The sequence below is a fragment of the Varanus komodoensis genome, unplaced genomic scaffold (assembly GCF_004798865.1).
Source record: "Varanus komodoensis strain SLA01 unplaced genomic scaffold, ASM479886v1 scaffold1, whole genome shotgun sequence".
NCBI lineage: Eukaryota > Metazoa > Chordata > Lepidosauria > Squamata > Varanidae > Varanus > Varanus komodoensis.
The window spans coordinates 21,482,690-21,504,959 of record NW_025335268.1 but is presented as its reverse complement, the minus strand read 5'-3'; the positions used below and the strand labels follow the sequence as shown (position 1 = coordinate 21,504,959).

The 22,270-nt window shown below is 41.1% G+C and overlaps 1 protein-coding gene across 1 annotated transcript in view; it reads left to right on the top strand.

Annotated features, from left to right (window-relative positions):
• KIF26B (kinesin family member 26B) overlaps window positions 1-22,270 on the top strand; it is a 356,451-nt gene that overhangs the window by 111,797 nt on the left and 222,384 nt on the right. Inside the window, exon 3 of the mRNA XM_044419364.1 lies at window positions 4,460-4,993. Coding sequence (XP_044275299.1) covers window positions 4,460-4,993 — 534 coding nt within the window. The remainder of the gene's footprint in view (window positions 1-4,459; window positions 4,994-22,270) is intronic.

Below are 22,270 nucleotides of genomic sequence, written 5' to 3'. Positions count from 1 at the left end.
ATTTATTTGTAATAGCAGCCAGGATCTTTCAGGCTGAACTGTGTCTGAAGATAAATGTAAGATGCAGCTCAGGTCAAGCTCAATGCCAAAGGATGGTTAAGTTTCAAAGAACAACAGCGGCCCTGTTGTATTAAGGGGCTGAAGCAGGAGAGCTGGCAAAGGTTGTCTATCCTGACCAATCAATCAGGTAGAAAACATACTGTACTGAAGATAGGGACCTCTGCCTTGCTGATGTTAGGCAACTTCCATGAGGTGTCAAGGAAAAAAGCCTCTTTCTTTCTGGTCGGGTCTACAAAAGGTATTAACACATGAGGTGGCTTTTATCATATTCAGGACCCCACACCAGTGCCTTATCCATCCATTTTCTGTACTGATGTGACCCATATTCTTCACTAAACATATTATACCAGCCTTTCCCAACCTGGTGATCTCCCAATATGTTGGGTCACAACTCCCATCATCCACAGCTGTGGGCCATGCTGACTGAGAGTTGTGGTCTGACACATCTGGAAGGCATCAGCTTGGGGGAGACTGAATTGGACAAACAACCTGTGGTATTCTTACAGAGGCTGCACTGCTTTGTTTAATTACTTGAGTGTATAGCAGTCAGTTTGACGGTGCATGACACACCAACAATACTGAGGCTAAGCAGATTCAGTTCTGGTCAGGGACTAGATAGGAGATTGCCTGGGAAACCCATGCATGTCACCTTGGTGTCCCATCATGGATGGAAGGTGAGATGTGAGTGTACCAAAATGAATGAACATAAGGAAATAATGGCATTATTATCAAGTCATAATTTGGAAGTGTAAAATAGATCCTCAGACAATAAGGGACTTTTGTGTCACTCCACCTCCCCTCACGTGCCATGCCTTCCAATTGAAGTACACGTGCCTTAAAGAGAATCACCAAGTGATGAGAGAGGCACGTGTGAAATCCCGGGGACTGGAGTGACATAAGACTAGGATTGAGGAGAATGGAAGGTGTGATGGCAGTGGCCAAGTAGGTCCTGTGGGCTGCAGTATGGTCAGCATGGAAGAGGGCCAAAGAATTATGGAGACATCAGGTCAGCTGAAGCCATTCCGCCTTACTTTGGTGGGTTTCTTCACGGTATTTTCCCCTCTGCCCTGCTTTTCTTTGTAACTCAGGTGGGGCATATCAGCACATAAGTCTGGTTCGTGGTTCAGGGAGTCCTTAGCCACATGCCTTCTGGTGGCTTGCCTCTTACTGCCATGGCTGTTGACACTGTGGCAGTCGACAGTGGCACTCTGAATCAGCCCCAAGTGGTAGGTGACAACTTTACATTTTCCACAATGGCCCCATTGTAACATTACTTAGAAGCAGTATGAGAAACTAAAGGGAGCCCCAGCAGACAGTAGCAGTGGTCCTACAAATGGGATATTAACAGGGATGCTGTAAGAGGTCCTATGGGATTGCTTGTATCCCAGCACCTACCTGTAGATGCCACATGCTGTTTTGGGCCTGAGCTGAGCTTCTCAGGGTGCCAAGTTTTGAGCCGTCCTTGTATAGACCCATGAATGTATTGAGCTCACTCTTGTATAGATATAGCCTTCCTAGGAATGATCCACAAGCAGGACAATGAGATTGATTTGAAATCCATATCTTCCAAGCTATGTATAGTGCTTTATTGGAAGAGAATTTCCAGCCCGTTGCTCAAAGAGTTCAGGTCCCTCAATATTTCCCAGACTTTTTTGGAAAGTACTTAACAGAATTTGGATGAGAAGTATCATGATTCATTAATCAGTTAATCACAGCATGTTGAGTAGCTATTCATAGTAGTTAAACTGTAAAAATGAAAACATTTCACTGTGTGATAAAGATGGAGGTAATTAATATGACCTCCCAACAGTGAATACAGAATATACTGAATATTTTCTTCAAATTCACAAACGTTAGCATTGTAGAACTGATTGCTGCTTCTCTTTCTCCCCACCCCCATCTAAGTAAAAATGCATTTTGTAAATACAGAGGGCAGCTTCAGCAAGTGATGGTGGTCACTGTTGTGCCCTGCTTATAAGTTTCTAGAGGCATCTGGCAGGCTTGTATTGGAAAATTAGAGCAGAACTGGATAGATTTGGTATGATCCAATAAAAGGATTTGATATCTTCAGTGAGCACTATCCAACTGTCATATAACTAGGCCAAATTACGTTGCACTATCAGAAACTAGGTTCTAAACTATGCACAACTGGAGAAGCCAACTAAAGTTATATTTGCATGAGCAGAGGTATCCAAGCAGTGGTGCAAGAGCTTGCACGACTGATTGTGCAAGAGTTGTGTGCAAGTGCTTACACAGTGGAAAGACTCAGTGGAGCTCTATTTCTGCTATTTAGGTTTCTGGAATGTCACTCATGGATACTGCCCAAACTTACATAACTATTTAAAAAGTTACAACCAAAAGCTCTTCAAAGGATGATGAAGAGAGAGTTTTATTAAGAAATGTTGGATTCCTAGCATCCAGCTGGCAGTTGTAGTTAACACATCCGGCTGGAGAAGGCTGCTCTGGATACTGTTCAGCTGCTCTCATGAACTCTTCTGGCCTGTATTCTGTTCATTCTTCATGCCTTGGTGAGGCCCATGTAAGAACAAAAGAAAAGCCATGCTGGATCAGACCAGAGGTCCATCTAGTTTGTTTGTTTGTTTAAAATATTTATATGCCATCCTAATTGCAAAAAAAGCCTCAGGATGGCTTACAATATAGTATCGTAATAGTTTAGCATTCCGTTCACACAGTAATAGGCCAGCTGCCCACAGGATCCCATAAGCAGGAGATGACTGCAACAGCTCTGTCCTGCCCAAGTTCCTAGACATACTGCCTCTGATAACAAGGCTAGCAGCCATTGATAGCCGCCTCCTCTGCGAATTTGTCTGATCCTCTTTTACAGCTGTTCAAACTGGTGGCCATCACTACATCTCACATAAGTGAATTCTTTAATTTAACTATATATTGTGTGATGAACAACTTCCTTTAATCTCTCCTGAATCTCCCACCCGTCAGATTTATGTACTCTAGGGTTAGGAGGGAGGGAGAAATATGTTTCCCTCTCCACTTCGTCCACATCATGCATAAATGTTGAACGATGGAATCATGACTTCTCTTACTCATCCTTTTTTAAGCTAAACAATTTCAGCTGTTGTACCATTCCTCAAAGGGAAGTGTTCCAACCCCTTGATCATTTTAATTCCACTTCTCTGTACCTTCTCCTAGTCTACAATGTCCTCTTTCAGGTGTGGCAGCTTAGAAGTGTGCATGGTATTCTAAGTGTAGTTGCACCATGGATAAGGGGAGTGTGATATTGGCAGTTTATTTTCCATTCCCTTCCTTCCTAATTATGCCTAGCATGGACCCTGACTTTTCTGCGGCAGCCACACACTGAGTTGACATTTTCATTGGGCAGTCCACCACAACCCCAATACCCCATTCTTGCTCAGCCACTGCTAGCTCAGATCCCATCAAGTAATTCTTGAAGCAGGGTGGGGGCAGTTGCCTGAAAGTGCTTTGCTTTCCACATGCTTCCATTAAACCTCATTTGCCATTTTGATGCTGATTCCCCCAGCCTGGAGAAATACCTCTTGGTTTTTATCATCCCAAATAGTTTGGCATCATCAACAGACTTGCTCCCTGTTCATGTAATTTCCCTGCTTATGTAGTTTTACGTATCTAGGGATGGAGGAGAATTTCATTCAGGTTTTTTAAAATATGAATTTATCAAATTTGATGCTTCCTGCATTAACATTCAAACCAAAATGCAAGTTGTCCTTCAGTAGTCATACTTCACAAATTTCAAAATGTTGTTTTCTTTTAAAAAGTGTACAAAAATTAGTATTTATTTATTCATTGCATTTAAATCCCATTTTTTCAGCCAAAAGACTCCCAGAGCTGCCTGAAACAATCAACAGTCAGGCAGTCCCAGACCTTCAGCTCACAATCCAAAAAGACATGAGATATAAGAAGAGGGATGGCAGGGAGGAGGGAAAGAAACAAAGCAAAAGCGTTTTGCATGTAGTATTACTAGTGGTACCTGGCGCTTTGAGGTGTGGTAAATCAGTAATTCTATCATGGATAACGTTGATTGTATACTTACATTATTACATTCATGATTAAAGTCTGTTTTAGTGGGTAGCATTTATGATTCTTTTGATCAATGAACCTCATTAATGATTGAAGAAAGCATTGATTTCTGTGAGGTTGAAATAATGTTATGGATAGTTTATAGCAGTTTTAAAATGCAAAAGGCTAGATGTTCATGCATCAGCTCCCAAATGTATCTCTGAATGGTATTCAAGAATATAGTGCCTAATTAGGATCTTGTGAAACATGGGGATTTCTACTTCCCAATCTTTTTTGTTCAATTCATACTATAACAAATAGTATAGAATTGCTGTTGATTTATCATCCCAGCTTAATGGTTTCTTATTTTCCTCTGTTTCATTTTTAGGATCCAGCTCTCTCATCAGCAATTCATGACAAACTGCAGGTACCAAACACCACTCGGAAGGCATGGAATGAGAGAGACAACCGGTGTGATGTGTGTGCCACCCACTTGAACCAGCTGAAGCAGGAGGCAATTCAGATGGTATTGACACTTGAACAAGCGGCCAACACTGAACATTGCGATGCTTCTCCTGGCTCCCCTCCTCCCCTCCCCAACGTTCCCACCTTAGTGGGCTCTCGACAGATGGGCAGCCTGCAACCCAGGGACTGGGCATACATGTCTGCTCCTTATGCTACTTCCAATTATGCTGGCTTTCCACCTAACAAACTCAGCGGGAAACTGAACAACATAGGGATCATTAATGGGCTAGAGAAGAAAAATGGTTCCTTGGGACACCAGGCAAAGGTCAGTGTACAGATGGCCACCAGCCCCAGCAATGGTAACATCCTGAATTCTGTGGCTATCCAGGCTCATCAGTACCTAGACGGCACCTGGTCCTTGTCAAGAACAAATGGCGTTACTCTGTATCCCTATCAAGTAAGTAGAGTTATTTCCCCCTTTGCATTATATCTGCAGAGTACTTACTGGCTAATATGTATTAAGACACGATGATGTTGTTCAATTCATTGGAACCCTGTGTAAGATCAGGAAGTTGTGCTTCCACAGTGAAACATAAAATGCAGCTTATTTCTGCAACCTTCATTTCTGGCAACCCTCCTTGGATTGGCCAGGTAAGGCTGCAAAAAAATACCAAACAACCTCCTGGCCTCGGAAATACAGAGTAAGGCTTGTACTTTGTGGCCAGAAAGCTAATATTCACAGACTGTGCAGGTTCATGAAATACGTAGCAAGTTGAGTGGCATAACTATGGTTTTGTTGTCGTTATTGTTATCTTAATCATCACCAACATTGTCATCAACTGCAGCTAAATCTTGGTTGATACAAACTGGGGGATAGTAATAGTGGCATACGATTCATGTAAGTAGTAATAGGTGAAGTCTGGGCTTCCAAGTTTGATTCCTTACAGTGAGTAAATGCAAATTGTGATCTGGTTGTATAGCATGGACAATAAAAATGATGGATTACACTGTTGAAAATAGGTACAGAATCATTTTTCCTGATTTTATTTCTTGTATTAGTAGAAAATATTTTTAAGATAGTGATATCACTGTCTGCATTGTTATTTAGGATCTTTTATGCTGTGAGAGGAATGAAATTATTCTGTCTGTGAAAAAGATATTTAATATGAGGCAATAATTTCATAGACTGATCCTGAACATGCATATATACCCAAGAGTACTTCCCTATGCAAGTTGAGTTGCCAGCCTTTTTCTGAATGAGCTTGTGACAGGAAGAAATGCAATAGGCAGAGCTTCCAGGAAAAGTTGTCATCATTGAATTTCAGTATGTCATGAAGCCTTAAAAACTTAGAAGTTGAGATCCCTCAAATGTGATGACGCTGTACATGGGTCATATATGTGAACACTTTCAGTATTCCCCCTGCAGGCAAGTACACACAGGCAGAGTAGGGCTGCACCTGCAGTCTCCACCTCACTGTGGCATCCTTGTTGGACTCATCACCCACACATTGGCTGGAGACAGTCAGAAGCAAGAGCCTTCTGCAGGTTCTCTACATGCTTTAGATGCAGGTTCTCTACATGATTTAGAAACCTGTGTGTAACCTACACATGAAGAACAGATTTCCTGCTTCACACCTTCCTTCCCCCCACCTCCAATGCATAGCTCCTGGAGGGACTGTAGCCAGTGGGTCTTTCTACATTCATTTGTAATTGAGACATAAATGGGGTCATTTCCAAGTGGGTGATTCTGTTATTATCTGAGGTTTTTCTTCCATTGCCTGTGCAAGGAAGTTGTTACATCTCTCATAGCACAACTGAGTTGTTGGAAAGAAGTGAGTGGAGACTGCTGAAGCTTCGCAAAATCTTGCTAGAGGTGGCTGCTGAGAAATGCTGAGCTAATGAGACCAAGGGGGGGAAATTGTTGGGTAAAGAGTGTTGCCATTCCAGCAGTGAAGTTCATTGCCCCCTGCATCATAATTTGTCAGATTGATGCCCAGGAACAAGAGCTGTGAGAATGGCTAGACTGAATGGCTCCTGATGTGGGCATCTCCTCATTGTAAATTAGCTTGCAGCTAGATACTCTAGACAGCTTGCCAGAAATGGTTGACTGCTTTGATCTTATGTTTTCTACTGATTCTCTGCATCTCGAATAAGAGGACACTGTGGCATTCTAAGGGTTTTCTGCACGTAGAGGTATAATGTACATATTGAGGACACCTGCTGCTGAGATAGGAGCTCGTGTCTCACAGAAAATAGACCTCATAGCTCTCCACTTAGTGAGGCTGCTGTATTTAAGTCTCTCCCTGTACTTGTGTCTTTAACAGCCTGATCTGCAACAACTAGCATGTGGTATCAGCCCTGGTTCAGTCCTTCAAAAGACTGAAAGCATGAAGGGCTGCTTTGACTACTTATAACTCTGCAATAGATTGCTGTCTGACCTTGCAGTTAGCAATCATAACTAATTTTTGTAGGGTTCTCAGCCTCTTGGATGAGTACTGTGGGCACACTAGTGCTTTGTTTAAACTTTACAGTGAACACGTGGATGTTAGGGGCAGAGTCAGTGGAAGTGGTCTTGTCCCTAGGTTGGAATTGAGCTAAAGACCGACTCCATGTAAAAGAGAAGCTTCATGAGCTGATGGATGAAGTTGCTTTAAAAGGCACAAAAGCAAGGGAAGCTTGCTTTCTCCTTGATCAGTTAGCAGTCCTATCTAGAGTTCTGAAAGCTATCAGAAGTACAGCAACATTGTTTCACATTTGCTGATTAGAGCGGGAATGAAATGACTTTCTGTCCTATAACTGTATATACCTGGGATGGGCAGTTTGTGGTCCTCCAGATGTTTTGGCCTGCAACTGTTATCAGCCCTGAGCATTGGCTATGCTGATGGGAGTTGAGGGCCAAAACATCTGGAGTCCTGCAAACTGGTCACTGTTGGTGTAAACTGGTATATTATTGTTGAATTAATTGGTTTTTTAAATGTTGTAAACCATCATGCGATTTTTAATGAATTATGGTATTAAAATAAATACATAATGATAGAGCAGCAGCCTGGGGTAGAATTTAACTTAGGATCAGGGTATTTGTAGTATTTAAGTGATAGTTTGTTTCAGAATCACAACATTCATATAACATTTGGTAATAGATTTTTAAAAATGAGACCAGCTGAAATATAGTACAGGGGAATTTAGGTAGGAATTTGAGAGACATAACTTCTAGTCTATGACACAGGAGTCAAAATTTGTCAGTTTTAGTCATCTGTTTATATAATGGAATTAATTATGAACAAAGATGATTAAGAAGACAAAGTTGGTAAAATAAGTTGTAAGTTTAGAAAGCAAGATATATAGATGGTAAACTTCATCTCCTTTTCAGAATTTATCACTGACTTTACTAAGAACAGTTTGGGTTAGAAAGCAGAGATCCTTTTTATCGTCTCATATAATATTCCTTTCATGACATATACACATTGATGTTCTTTGTAACATATTCAAACTGTAACTCCCAGCTTTAAATGCACAATTTCTAGGAAAACAAAGGCTGATTGAAGTCAGTGGAAAAATTCTTTTTTTTATTAGCCTAAATCCCTGGAGTGCAGAGATCTGTTAGGCAACCCACACACTCAGCTTCTTCCCAAAACACAAGCACACATGCGCACACAGATGCACACAGACACACTCACTCTCTGTAAACAACTGGGAGGAAGATTAGCAAAGGAATACCATGAGAATGCCACCTAAGCATCTTCTCAGAGCATGTGAAAACATCCAGAGGGGCTTGTTGAATTTAGGACTGCTGTGCATTTAAGAAGCAAAATAGATTTAACATACTGTGATACTGGGGGCCATTTAAAAAAATAAAAAACATTTAAAAGCAGTTGCTGAAATTAGGATCAAAACTGAAACTTCTTATAGTATGTTTATTTAGATACAGTTTCTCAAGTACAAAACACACGTGTTGCTGCATCACTTATGAAGGGGGGGATATGGGTATTATTCACTCGTTTCTATATTATACATGGAATTTACAGCTGGGGAAGGTTGCATAACCAGTACGCATTATGTACAGGTATGCATACTCACCATAAAAGAGACCCACCTGGATTATGCACTCACCCAAAAAGAGCAGAACTTGTTTCATCAAGGCGCAGATGTTTTCAGGTTTCAAGTAGGTTTATTTGCATTTCATAGAAAATGGTTCAAGATTTGTTTTATTTTTTTCTTGAAATCTTTATGCAGTACATTTTAGCTTTCTATGTAATAACAGACTTGTGGACTACTTCCACATTATCCAAAGGCAAACAAATTAATAGACCGTCCCTATCTGAATGAGGGATTTTGGTTGAAGTTCCACTTCTGTCATTTTATTTATTTAATAAAAAGAATGATAGTCCATAATTGATGATTGAGTAGGGACAAGGTGTGACAGGTTGTGCTATTATCATGCTTGGAGTCATTATTTTTGTTTTGTTCAATTTTGTGTCAATGATTCTGTCTTTTTTCCTTTAGGAAAACTTTCATTTATTACTTTCTTCTTTTAAACTTTGTGATTTTTGTTTTCACAGTAAGGCTTAGAACACAGTGTAGATATCATAAAATTAGGTTATATCCATAATTGTAACATGGATTACTATTTTAATAGAAAATATAAGATTTGTATGTGTACCAGAGCAAACAATGATTCATAATAATTCTTTATTTTAAAGTGACTTCTTGGAATGCCAAACGATTCCAGAATCCAGTTAAACAGAAGAAAATTGTTTCCAAACTGAAGGAATATGAATGAATGGCTTTTTAAAACAGAAAATGTATTTTGTTTGTTTATTTTCATTTTTATACCACTCCACACCCAAAGCTCTCTGGGTGGTTTATACAGTCCATAAAACAGATGGTAAAAATACAATAAACACATCATAAAATCAGAAAAAAACCAACAAGTTAAAGCAGTTAACAATTGATAAAAACAGATAGTAACAAGGAATAACAAAACAGTGACTCGGAGAAACACCTGGTGGATCCCGTAAATCACAGGGTGGCTGAGTAAGTCTTTAAAGACTTCAGAAAAAAGAACCATCTTAACCTGGCACTGAAAAGATGACAGATTCAGCACCAGCTGGGCCACAGCGGGAAGGTTATTCTGTAGATAGGAGGCCACCAGCAAAATGGTGGTCCCTTGTTGCCACCCTCCACACTTCCCTCAGGGTTGTTGTTGTTGTTGTTGTTATTATTATTATTATTATTATTATTATTATTATTATTATTATTAGAACATTTCTATTATTATTAGAACATTTCTATTATTATTATTAGAACATTTCTATTATTATTATTAGAACGTTTCTATGGGTTGGCTCTTGAAGGAAGGAGCACGAGCTTGAGCATGGCATCCAAATAGATTGTAGTTGGGAGAGGTGCCCCAAACGGTATTATGGTCCTAAGCTATATAAGACTTTATTGATTAAAACCAGCATCTTGAATTGGGACTGGAAGCATACAGGCAGCCATTGCAAGCAGGGTTATATGTTTGGTCCTGCATTCTGCAGCTTCTGAACAGTCTTCAAAGGCAGCCCCACACACAGTACATTGCAATCATCCAGTTTAGAGATGACCAGACTGTAGACTACTGAAGCCAGGCTATCCCTGTTCAGTTAGGGGTGTAACTGGGCCAGCAGTTAAAGCTGACAGAAGGTGCTCCAAGCCACTGATGCCATCTGAACCTCAAGTGACAAAGATAGATCAAGGAACACCTCCAAGTTAGGAACCTGCTCCTTCAGGAGTAGTGAAGCCCCATCTACATCAGGTTGAATCCCTCTCCCCTTCAATTTGGTCAAAGAAACCAACCACCAACAGCATTTCAGATTTGTCTGTTTCAGTTTGTTAGCCCTTATCCAATCTATTGTTGTAGCAGACACTAGTTTAGCACATCCACAGCCTCACCTGCCAGTGATGAGAAGGAGAACTAGAGCTGTGTGTCACCAGCATATTGATAACAATGTATTTCTAAACTGCAGATGACACTACTCAGCAGTTTCTTGTAGATATTGAATAGCATGGGGGAAAGCGCAGACCCCTGAGGAACTCCATGCTGGAGAATTCATGGGGCTTAACAGTATTCTCCAAGTACCACCCTCTGGAGATGGGCCTCCAAGTAGGACCAGTGCCCCTTGTTCCCAACACAATTGCAAAAGATTCCATGGCTGATGGTATCGAAAGGTCCATTATTATAAAGAGGGTCACACTCCCACTGTCTCCTAGTATACGCAGGGTGACCAAGGCTGTTTCTATGCCAAAACCAGGCCTGAACCCTGACTTGAAATGGATCTATGTAATCAGTCTCATCCTGTGCCTGGAGCTGATTGGCAACCACCCTCTCAAAAACTTTGCCCAGGAAAGGAATATTTGCTACCTGTTAAAATTATTCAAGGTCTTCCAGATCAAGAGAAGGTTTCTGCAGAAGTGGTCTCACCACTGCCTTTTTAAGGCAACATGGGACCACTCCCTCTTTCAAAAAGGCATTAATCCCTTCCCTGGCTCAGCCAATTATTCCTTCCTTGATGGCTTTTATAAACCAGGAGGTGCAAAAATCCAGTATAGAAGTCGTTGCAAAACCTGTCCAAGCACCTTGTTCAGATCTTCAAACTGTACAAACTGAAACCCATCCAATAAAACTGGATTAGGGCATGTTCTGGATATCTCCACAGATTCAACATCTATAACTTTGGAGTCCAGGTCCCAGCAAATATAAGATTTTTTTTCCTGGAAGTGTCCTGTGAGTAAATTACAGTGGGCCTGAAATGTTCCTGGGGCCAGAATGTAAAAAGCCCCGGGCAACTTTATAAAACTGTGCTGTGTGGCAAAGAGATGATTGGATAGAGACTGTAGGGCAGGGGTCCTCAAACTTTTTGAATAGGGGGCCAGTTGAAAGGCTGCGGTGACCATAGTGGGCTGGTGAGTGCGGGCCGGTGAGGCGGCATCGGACGCGTGCAAGGCAGTATTGGGCTCGCACAGCAGTGGCTTGCTCGCTCGGAGATCTCCCAGCGAGTCCAAAACCATCTCTGAGTGAGCGAGCCACCACCTCCCCGCCCACACTGCAAGGCAGCGGCAAGTGCATGTGTACAGGAGGCAGGCGGTGGCGGCAGCTCGCTCGCTCGCTCGCTCGGAGACCATCTCTGAGCGAGCGAGCCACCACCTCCCCGCCTGCGCAGCAAGCGCGAGCTGGGGCGGCAAACGCGGCGTGGGCCGGATGGATGGCCATGGTGGGCCAGATCCGTCCCTCAGGCCATAGTTTGAGGACCCATGAAGTAGGATATTGTTTCTTTGCCGCTCTCACTGCCTCAAAATATACATGATTGTGGGCTACAATTGTAGCCTCTGGGAGTCAACCATCTTAACAGAGGGGAAAGTTGCTGCCAGTCAGAAACTTGGCAGGCAATGATCTGACCATGACAAAAGGACTGAATTGAGGTCCCTCTCCCACCCTCAGAGCACCATCCTCATACCCGACCAGGAAGACAGGCAGAGCTGGCAAGAGGCTGTGTGGGAGAAGTCTATGCAACAAATATTCCATCCAGGTTTAAAGGGACAGCAATCTTCATCCATCCATGACTTTTGTTTTCAGCAGATCCTGTTGCTGATCCTGATAGCTGATTTTTTATTCTGTCTGGAAAACACAATGAGAAAATAAATGGCTCTAATTAATGTGTATGGGCCCAACAGTGATCCTCCAGCCTTGTTCCGTGACTGCTTTAGCAAATTGTTTGATATGCATATGATTATATGAGGGAGATGGGATTTCAGTAAGATCTTAGACCCATGGAAAATATTGCCTCCACATGAGAGTAACCATGCATTTATATCTTCTGTTCATCATAACTGTTTCTGCTTGGATTATTATTATTTGGTTTCCACATCTTTCTTATATCAAAGCCTGTAAGATTGGAACACTGGTAATATCAGACCATGCCCCAGTTTGTTTTGACCTGTTACTTACAAATAGTCTAAGGTCTGCTGGTCTTTGGCATTTTAATGTTTCCTTGTTATTTATTATGTCTTGCTAAGCTACAAGAATATTTTGAAATCTGTGAGGGTACAGCCAACGCAAACTTCACGTATGGGAGAAATTTTAGAAGGCATGAAGATGGGAGACAATTGCATGGTTTGGATGTTATGGTCAGATGTCCAGTGAGGTAGATATGTGTTAGTCCTTTGTAGCAAGAGCAACAAAGATTCTTGTAGCCTCTTAAATCTAAATGCATATTGGCATAACCTTTTTAGGTTGGTGGTCAAATGTGGATTGTGCAAGTCTAACAGGCACTTCAAAATGTGGCTGTGATGGGTAGTCGCAAACACTCATTTTCCAGAAGGTAGATTGACTGACTGAAAAGAAAATTAACTTGTCCAAGCCTGCATGAAATATTGAAAGGGTGCCATGTTAGTTGCACAACTAGGGGCCCCAGACAGTACCTGAAGGTTATAGGATATTTGGGATTCCCTGATCCAAGGTCAGAGACAATGCTCTGATGTTGGAGGGGGGAAATCTGAGCTCTCACCCCACTTCCCTTGCAGCCAGCAGGGGGCTGGGCGCGGAACTACAGCAACTGCTCTCTGATACCGGAAGCTCAACCTGAGGGAAAGGGGCATTTGCTAGGAGGGGACTGGAAAGGCCACACTATGATCCTCTCCAGTCTCTTCCCCTTTCTAATGCACCCTGGCAGGTCTAGAGTGGGAGGGCAAGGAGGCACTCTTTCTTCTGCCACTCTTTCGGCCCTGCATATACATCCAAGGTCAGGATTACGCTAATTACAGGTTTATCCCATAGGATTGCACCCAAAGCTAGTTTTCCATTCACACGGGGTGGTGGAATTTATGCAAGTTGTTCTCCATCTGCAGTTCCTGCAGTTTATCTCACAGCAGTTCTAAATTCGCAAATGCTTAGGTGATGTGCAGAGGGAAATGCGAGGCCTGAAGGTCCTGTGACTTCTGTTCAGGGAAGCATATTAAGCATCGTAAACAGTGCATTGTAATAGCATCATGTCATATTTGTGGCTGCCACTTATATAGGACGGAGTATATAAATGATGAGAAAATAAATAGGCAGATGCATAGTGAAAAATATTTTATATGATGGTTATATGATTTCATAGTTGATTAAATTTTCCACAGATTGGCACAAAGGACAAAATATATTAAGACTATATTATATGCACCAATCTTTCTTATACACTTTTCTTCTTTGAAAAAAATATTTTCAGCTCATTAGTGGCTTTTTAAATAATCATGTAACCAATAATTAGCTCTGGTAGAGTTACAAGTCACAAATTGACCTTATCATGAAGTCACCCATTGAGTTTGTAAGTTACTGTAACTGGCAAATTATATCTGACTTTCAAACTAATAGTTGAGTTGTGTCCTTTTTTTACTTTATACCATTAGGGGAAGTTGGATTCTTTACTCATTGTAACTTTTTTTTTAACGAACACTGTGAAGTGATTTGATCTTACATGACGTTTTTATGCATGGCTTAATGACCCTGGAATCATTCATTTTTCCATCATGATACTAGACCAAACAAGGGAAGTGAGAGGGAAAGGGTATCCCAGCAACTGAAAAAGGCTTGGCGGGCTTATCCTGTGAGTATGAGAGCCCCATGACTCAGCTGTGATGGGAAGAAGCAATCTGTGAGCCCATTAACAGGGTGAGATAATCCTTTAATGTAGTGCATGACATGAGATCACAATTAGTAAGGATTTAGATTCTTGACTTTCTCCAGTCTGGTTAGTTCAGATACAAAACTGTCTCCTTCCTGTCAGACAATCTAGAACAATCTGTGCCTGAGAATGCTGGAGTCAAGGGCAAGCAATTTTCAACAATATGTTATAAAGGAACGCCGCCGCTTTCTTGGTGGAAAGGGGCTCTCGAGTCACATTGAGAAGAAAAATACCTTGTTAAGGTTTGCACATTCCCACTGCAAATGGCAAACCCTCACAGGGCTACGTGCAGCTTTGGAAACATGCTGTTCAATTCATAGTTCAGTACTAATCGTTTCTGCTTTTGGGGCAGGTTTACCTGATTGTGAGAAAACTATTTAACTTGTTTCTGCCTGGAACAAGGTATTAATTCAGGGCTCTAGTGAATGAAAAAGAAGATAAGGGGTCTCTGGATAAAGGAGTTCCTGGATAATACAGGGATTTCCCTTTATGTCTGTTTGATCTTGGTACAAGGATATATCATTCTTAAAAGGGAAACAGTTTGACAGTTGAAACTCAGGACATCTATGAAATGGGTATTTGAGGGGGATCTTGAGGACTGGGATATACAGACAGAGGTCTGTCCCAGTATTTGAGTTGTTCCTGCTCAAACCCCGCACCCCCTTTTAAAGGGATTCCAAACCTTACTGTCAACTCGTATCAGTGAACTGGTAAATTCTTTCCTTAAAAAAAAAAAAAAAAAACGGAGGAGGGATTCACTTTTAGTCTTTCCTCAGCCCCTAGATGATTGGGAAAAGTGCAAAACTGGCTTTTGCAAGGGAAATGGGAATCTCCCCAAGCATCCCCTTCTCAGCTGAATGTCTGTCACAGCTTGGGCTTCTCTTAACCTGTTAACTTCAACCTGTCAAGAGAAAACTGGGGGTGAGGAGGTTTTTGAGCATCCTCTGGACACTGTGCAAGAGGGTAGTTGCTGTTCCTGGACAGCAGAACCTCTGCTACATGGAGCCCCAGGCAAGGCTTGCAATGCTCCCATCCGAGTGAACAGGAGTAAAAATGTTGTAGGTGCAAACAACTTGTAGAAAACCTAGGCAACCGTGAGGAGATGCTCCAAGATCTGCAGGGGCACGTTGAAGGGGCTCTCCACTGCTACCCAAAGGCAGATCAGGAGAGCTGGATGTCAAGCCAGCTGTCCCAGTCTTCAAAAACTGAAATTTTAGACAGGCTAAATAAGTCTCAATGAAGCTCCAGACTGTGGCCGAGAGGGAAGAAGCCAGGGCAAGCCACTTGTGCAGCAGCTGCCACAGGCAGTGAGCAGGCTAACTTGGGAAGAGCAGCAAGGGGTTTCCTGCTGCTTTCACAAAGCAAGTCACTGGCCTTGGATCTTTTCCCGTAGTGCAATCACTTGTCCATGCTTGGAGGACATGACATCAAAGTGGGAAAAAAAGCACTAGAACAGTCCATTGATTCTCATGATGGATAACATGTGCTCAGTTTGCACAACAAAGCAACCAGCCACTGACTGTTATTGTGGGTTAGTTGTCATGTCATGTAAACCCAATTAGCCTTCACCCCTAATATCCAATATGGAGGATTGTAATACATCTGTTACCTTATAAGTAACAACATACTGCCTTTTCTATTCTTTGGTACTCTGAGTGCATGGAACGGCAGGTCCAGTGCACTAGTGTTTTCCCTGTTTCACTGCTGCTGACATAGCAGCTCCACAGGATACCCTCTATTTAATAATGTTATACCATTATAATAGCTAATCAATATTTTACATACACATATTTAATCAACACTTTTTCCATATTGGAATGCAGGGTGTCAGTGTGGGTATGTTTCACATGAAATAAAAAATAAGTGATCTTCAGCTAAAGAAATTTATTTATTTACTGGATTTATAAACCACATTAAATTATATCATCAGGAATAGTTAACCTCAAATTATAAAGAAACCAGCTATATATCACCAACAACCAATTTATTACTGTCCTTTGAGGTAAGATTGGAACCTCTTCAGTGGCAATCTCAATCAAAATATATTCTTGATTGTATTCAAGTATAGTTCCTAATGTATTTTGCTTGTTTCCTTCATCAGCCACGCTCAGTATGGCCCTTACAGAACCAGTTTGGAACACTGATTAGCACTTTTAGTGTGTACATGTAAAATGATGCAGTATGTGAAGCAGCCCTCAGCTTGAGCAGGTGTACTTTATGGTGTCTGCTAGAACTGACTCTATGCATGTTGGTATGAATGACATGAATGAAGGATGCCAATTAGCCAGCTGCTTCTGAACATTACACCTGGTCTACTTGCATTTTTCTGTAGAGCAATGTAAGGTTATGCATAGCTAGAGGTGATAAAGCTTCCCTCCCAGATTATGTAACTATTTTAAATGTAATCTTTCGAAGGCAGAATGAGGAAGTGCATCACTTTTCAAATCCACCTCTCTTAGTTGGTTATTCGGGTAAGAGTTCAAGGATTTGGGAATAAAGGCTAATGGACCTGCTTCCTCTGAGAGAGAGAAAGAGAAAATGGGAGAGAGAGATTGTTGGTTATGCTTAAGGTCACTAGGACATCTCTACTGAACATCTGCAACCTTGGTTCAGGGTGAGTGAATGAATGAACTCCAATTTTAATAATTCAGATCTCTTCATATAGATGAACTGGCACTTTTAATAAATATTTTAAAAGGATTCTGAATGAGGTACAATAAAAAATGATCAGAGAATGACCTTTTAGATAATGCGATACATGCTGCATTTTTAAAAGTGGTCTAGCAGCTAAAAGTCTCAGTATTCATATCAATAACATTTTATATTGAAGAGTTTCTACTGTTATTTGGCACATACTGTTTTATGATTCCAAAATAATTTGGGAAAGGACAGAACTGTAGCCTGTCACATAGCTTATGGCCACCAATATCAATGATGTCCAAGTGTGTGTGTGAGTGTGTGCGCGCACACACACAAACCAATAAGTTAAGTGTTGGATCATCAACACATTCAAAGAAAATTGCTATTTTGCTTTTGCTGGTTAAAATTCATATTCTGGTGCCTCCATATATGATAAATGAAAGATAATTGATTATTAGAAAGGACTATGCAAAGACAATCCAGATAAAACATCCATTGGTTGGAAAACCTTAAACACATTTGCTCCCATACAGAAATCTGTTAGCGCAGAGGTGCTCGGTGTAGGCATTGGACCCACTACTCTTATAATGAGCCAGTCAAAAGTTGTTGGATCTGATTCTGATTCAAAAGAGGAGCCAGAATATGCAGTGTAATTTGCAAGGACACCAGACCAAGAAATAAGTCAAGCAGTCACTGGGAAACACACCACTTCCAATTCTGTAAGAAAGTTAGTGAGCACAGTGATATGGAAGGGCGGAAACTCAGCAGCTTTAGTCTGATCTTGCAGCATCACGTTAAGAAGGCAGGCCAATGGAGAAGAATCAGGCATTTCAGGTGTTTGGTATGTAAGCCCCAAGATCCACCTCAAAGGTGGGGTCAGCTCTTTTCTGTTTGGAAGGGAAGAGAGAGAGAGATTCATTTGAAAATAAACTTATGGTTCTTGCCTAATTTTCATTCTCATAAAGTCTCATTTCCCTAATGACCAGTATTATAACTTTGCTTGTTTCTTTTGTTACTGCTTTCTGCAATACTCTTTTTTTGTATTAAAAAGCCAGTCTAAGTAATAACTTTTACTTAGAAAGCCTTTGTCCTGAGCTGATTGGAAACAGTCTGATTGAATAGTGCAAGAGTATGGCAGTTTGGTGTTATTCCAAGCCTCTTTGTTCCATTGCCTCTGCACACCCGGAAAGCTATGGAAATTGTCCTTTAATTTCTCTCCTATTCCATTTAGGTTAGGTAATCTCCAGTATAATAAAGTGTAATAAAGTATAATAAAGTGACGGGTGCTATCGGAAGCCAATCTGAAGTCATAACAAAATGCTCTTGTTTAAAATAAAATCGGAAGTATAGATCATAAAGCAGAAGAAAAATCTATATGAGATTCTAAATAAGAACAGTGCTGTAGCAAACGACATGAACTGTGGGATGTTTGCCCATTTCAATTTTCAGGAAAATTTGCCTAGTGTTAAATAAAATTATTATATTTAAAAATGATAACAAAAATGACCTCCATCGTGGGGTGGTATTTTGAATAAAGTTAGGTAAGATTCAGCTTCCTGCATTCATCATCTTTTGATATCAAAATTAGATAACCTCTATCCCCAATTTTATATGTGAATGGGATGGATATGTAAAGAAGAAATGTGGCTGCTATCATTGGCCGGGGGGGGGGGGGGACCTGCAGGAAGTTTGCCTCCCACCCACAGTGGTTGGCATCATATTGTGGAAGCAAAAGGAATGACACTGTGGCCTCTGTCCATGGTCTAAGAGTTCCCAGACAGTTGTCCCACTGCCCCCCCCATTTGCTTATTATTTAATAAAGGTTATATCTCATTTTCCTTAAAGTGGGCTTACAGTAGGTATGAGATTTAATAGAACAGCGGCAACTGCATGTTCACAAAACATCAGTGACTGACTGAATCCTCTCCCTGGGAGCATCACCACCTCAGAGGTCCTTCCCAGAGGGCAGAAGATGCCAGTTTGCCCTGAGCAAGAATGAGGAGGGCAGTCCAGCTGGAGCAGCCCCGGATGGCCATACCGTTTTTTTCACCTAGAAAGGTGTTCATACAACAAAGCCATCTTTGTCTGTTGCTTTAGCAGTTTTTCCATGACATGCTTTTTTAAAAAGAAGTTTTACAATCACCTTTCCATATCAAAGCATCTTCCTCTAAAAGTCACTGATGAGCATTTGAAAGTGCCATAGTTTTCGAGTGTAATCGGATAATGATTTTTTGTGCGATTAGATGTTAAATCAGAGGATTAAGGTGCTGTTCTTAGGTAAATGAAGTTTGGGGACTTTAAAAAAGTAGGGAAAGAGCCTTTTGTGACCTGTTGCCTTACCTGGTGACCTTGTCAGCCACCCCTGTCAGCTCCACCTTCAGCAGTGATAATCCAAAATGCCTTAAAGCAACATTGGCAGTGAAGGCATAACTAGGTCTCAGATTATCTCCTGAACTCTGTTGCACTTTGGAGCCTACTTTAAACATTGACAGAGGCCAGATCATCCTTCTCAGTTTATGCTAGAAAGAAGTTAGCAAGAGACACCTGGCCAGACAATGGCTAGTAGCTTGTAAACTGGACAAAGAAAAGAATAAAAAAGGCAGGGAGATCAGAAGCCACTGACTCGGAGCAGGGTGTTTGAAACTGGTTGCCTTCCACAGCTAACACCATTTAATTCGAAATGCATCCATTGTCTTACTAGTCACTAGAAAACTTGCTATGACTTACAGTGGGTTAAGATTGCTCCTTCAGTGCCCTGGATATGTTTCTTGGCTTATGTTCATATGTGGTCACAACAACCAATGTACTTCCAACTTCCTAATTACATAGACATTACATAGGGTAGAATAGAAATTCCATGATAAGTACATAAAAATAAATAAGGGGCTAGATCCAGTCTTTGCTGCTGGTGAACAGAAGGGCACATTCTATCCATGGTGAATTTTTGATCCAGCAGAAGGATTCCATAGAATGCTGGACTGGATGAACTATTGGTCTAATCCTGCATAGCATTCCTCTGATGTTCTTATGTCCTTAAGACCTGATTCCCAACACATTGTTTTACTGCTTTTACTCTGCCAATTTATATACTACTGTCAACATATCAGGAACATGTCTCTGTACATGTAATGCTGTAGTTTGCACTGAGATAGCTTTTATGTCTTGCAAGAAGTTTAGTGTTAAAGGAACTGGCATTTCATCAGTACCCAAGGTTTGTATTGGATCACTGTAGATGTAACCAAATTGGAAAAGAGTACCACTTTTGCAATTGATAAGAATTAGACTGAATTAATAGCATTTAGTGATAATCTCTGATAATAAGTATCTTTGGCATCAAATCTCAATTGTGTTGGAATAGTTTTCCATCTATTATAAAAATATTCCCATATTTGCTGTTGGCCAATGTAATCTTATCTGCTTATGGAAGAATCAACCAAATCCTGAGTTGATCTGAATAGTTGGTTGGCTTACAGGAGCTTTAAGAATTGTAGCTATTAAATTGAGTTTCAGTTTCAATCTTGCCCAGTTTGGTGCCTTGCAGATGTACAAAACTGACAGGGGGGATTATGGGAGTTGTAGTCAAACACATCTGGTGGGTTCCAGATTGAGAAAGACTAGTTTGAGGTCCTTAATGAGAGCAGAAGCAACACATTCACCCCATACTTATGTTTATTTGAGTGTCAGTTCATCTGGAATACAAGAGTGTGGCAAAAATCTAAGAAGAACATTGCAGCATTTGGTTCTTCTTATGAACAAACTTAAATACAAATTGTCTATGGTATACTTATAGAGTGACTTGTGACACTCCCATGTCTGATACTGAGAAATGACAAAAATCACATAGAAACATAATATTTGTAATGTAAGTACCAGGCTAGATATGGCAATTGATTTAAGCCATTAACATGCGTGGATTTAAATGCATGCCTATATGTGACACCGCAGGGGGTGCATAAGCAGTATTGGGACTGAAGGGTAACTTTTTCTCCATTGTAGTTCCAGCAAAAATCACCTTACTCTCAAATGCTACAATTTGTGTTTGCTCAAAAGCTCCCGTTGGCGCATATGGAAGCATCTCGAGGGAAGGTGCTTTTTCATTGTGACCATGGCACAGCGGAAATGATTAGACCTCCTTCCATGGTGCCATTCTTGTGCCCCTCCTAATGTCTTACTACATACATTTTTGAGGTGCACAGATCTTGATCTCATTTCAGTGGAAGGTGAGCCATGATGGATGAAAGAGCCCCATGCGCCACCCGTTATGCACTGATAAGGTTGCAGTGGTGATGTTTTAAGCACAGCAGCAGATTATAGCTTGTGGGCATTGTTTTTAGGATATTTCTCACACAGCTGAGTGGGTGATGCCTGCTTGTGATAAATGTCTCAGAGCCAATTTGCACAAGTACTTAATCAAAAAGCCCAAAGGAACTGCTCTCTCGCCATGGCTTCTATTCCAAGGAAAAGTAGCATTCTAGGATTGGTGGGTTGATTGTGATGGCTTAAGCAGTTTATACTACAATCCTGATATCTTTGTAAGTACTTTGGAAGGGAAAAAGGACCTTGCTTCTAGGAATACTCCTAATTTAGGAATTCTACAGACTGGAATGACACAGCATCTCTTTCTTTTTCCCACAAACATTAGTAGGGCCTTGTCAGATTTAAGTCCTCACGCACCAATGTATTATTATCCCTTTAACATTTTATTCAAACTGTTTGAGGGAGGGGTTGAATACATTTAACTCTAACATTCTGTCAATTTGGAAATATTTCAATTACATTTTTGAAACAGAGCCAAACTAGCCAGCTCTAGGATTGTTGCTGATGTGTCCCAAAGCTACATGACATCATTATGCCTCCATCACACTCTGAGATGCAACACTTAGAGAGCCAAACCTGGCCATCAAAGGGTTTTGCAAGCCTGGCCTTTGCACTGCGCTCCTTCTTTCCTGCATAGGAAGCCTGGAACCCTCCAAGTTCTGAGAGTTGCAGGGATCCAGAATGGACTGTATTCTTAATCAGTGCTTGATAAATGCCACTGGAGAGAGTTAGAGTCGTTCTCCTTAATATTCCCAGAATACTGTCTTCAGGAATGGGTAAGTGAACAACACCTCTGGCATTCAGTTGTTTAAGTGAATAAATGCTATAAGACCATGTTCTCTATTTAAGTAAATGCTATATCAAGTCCAGCTAATTTACTATCCAGTTGCTGCAATGTTATTACAATTTTCTTGGTTGCATGTAGAGATAAATTAGTAGCAAGTAGTGATTTGCTGGAATTAGAAGTGCCTGACTGTCCACTCTCTGGAGGCTCAGACAGTGTGGCTGCTTTCTGGGCCCAAATCATGATGGCTCACAGAATACCTTTGACATCACGCACCTAAGAGTCTGACCCT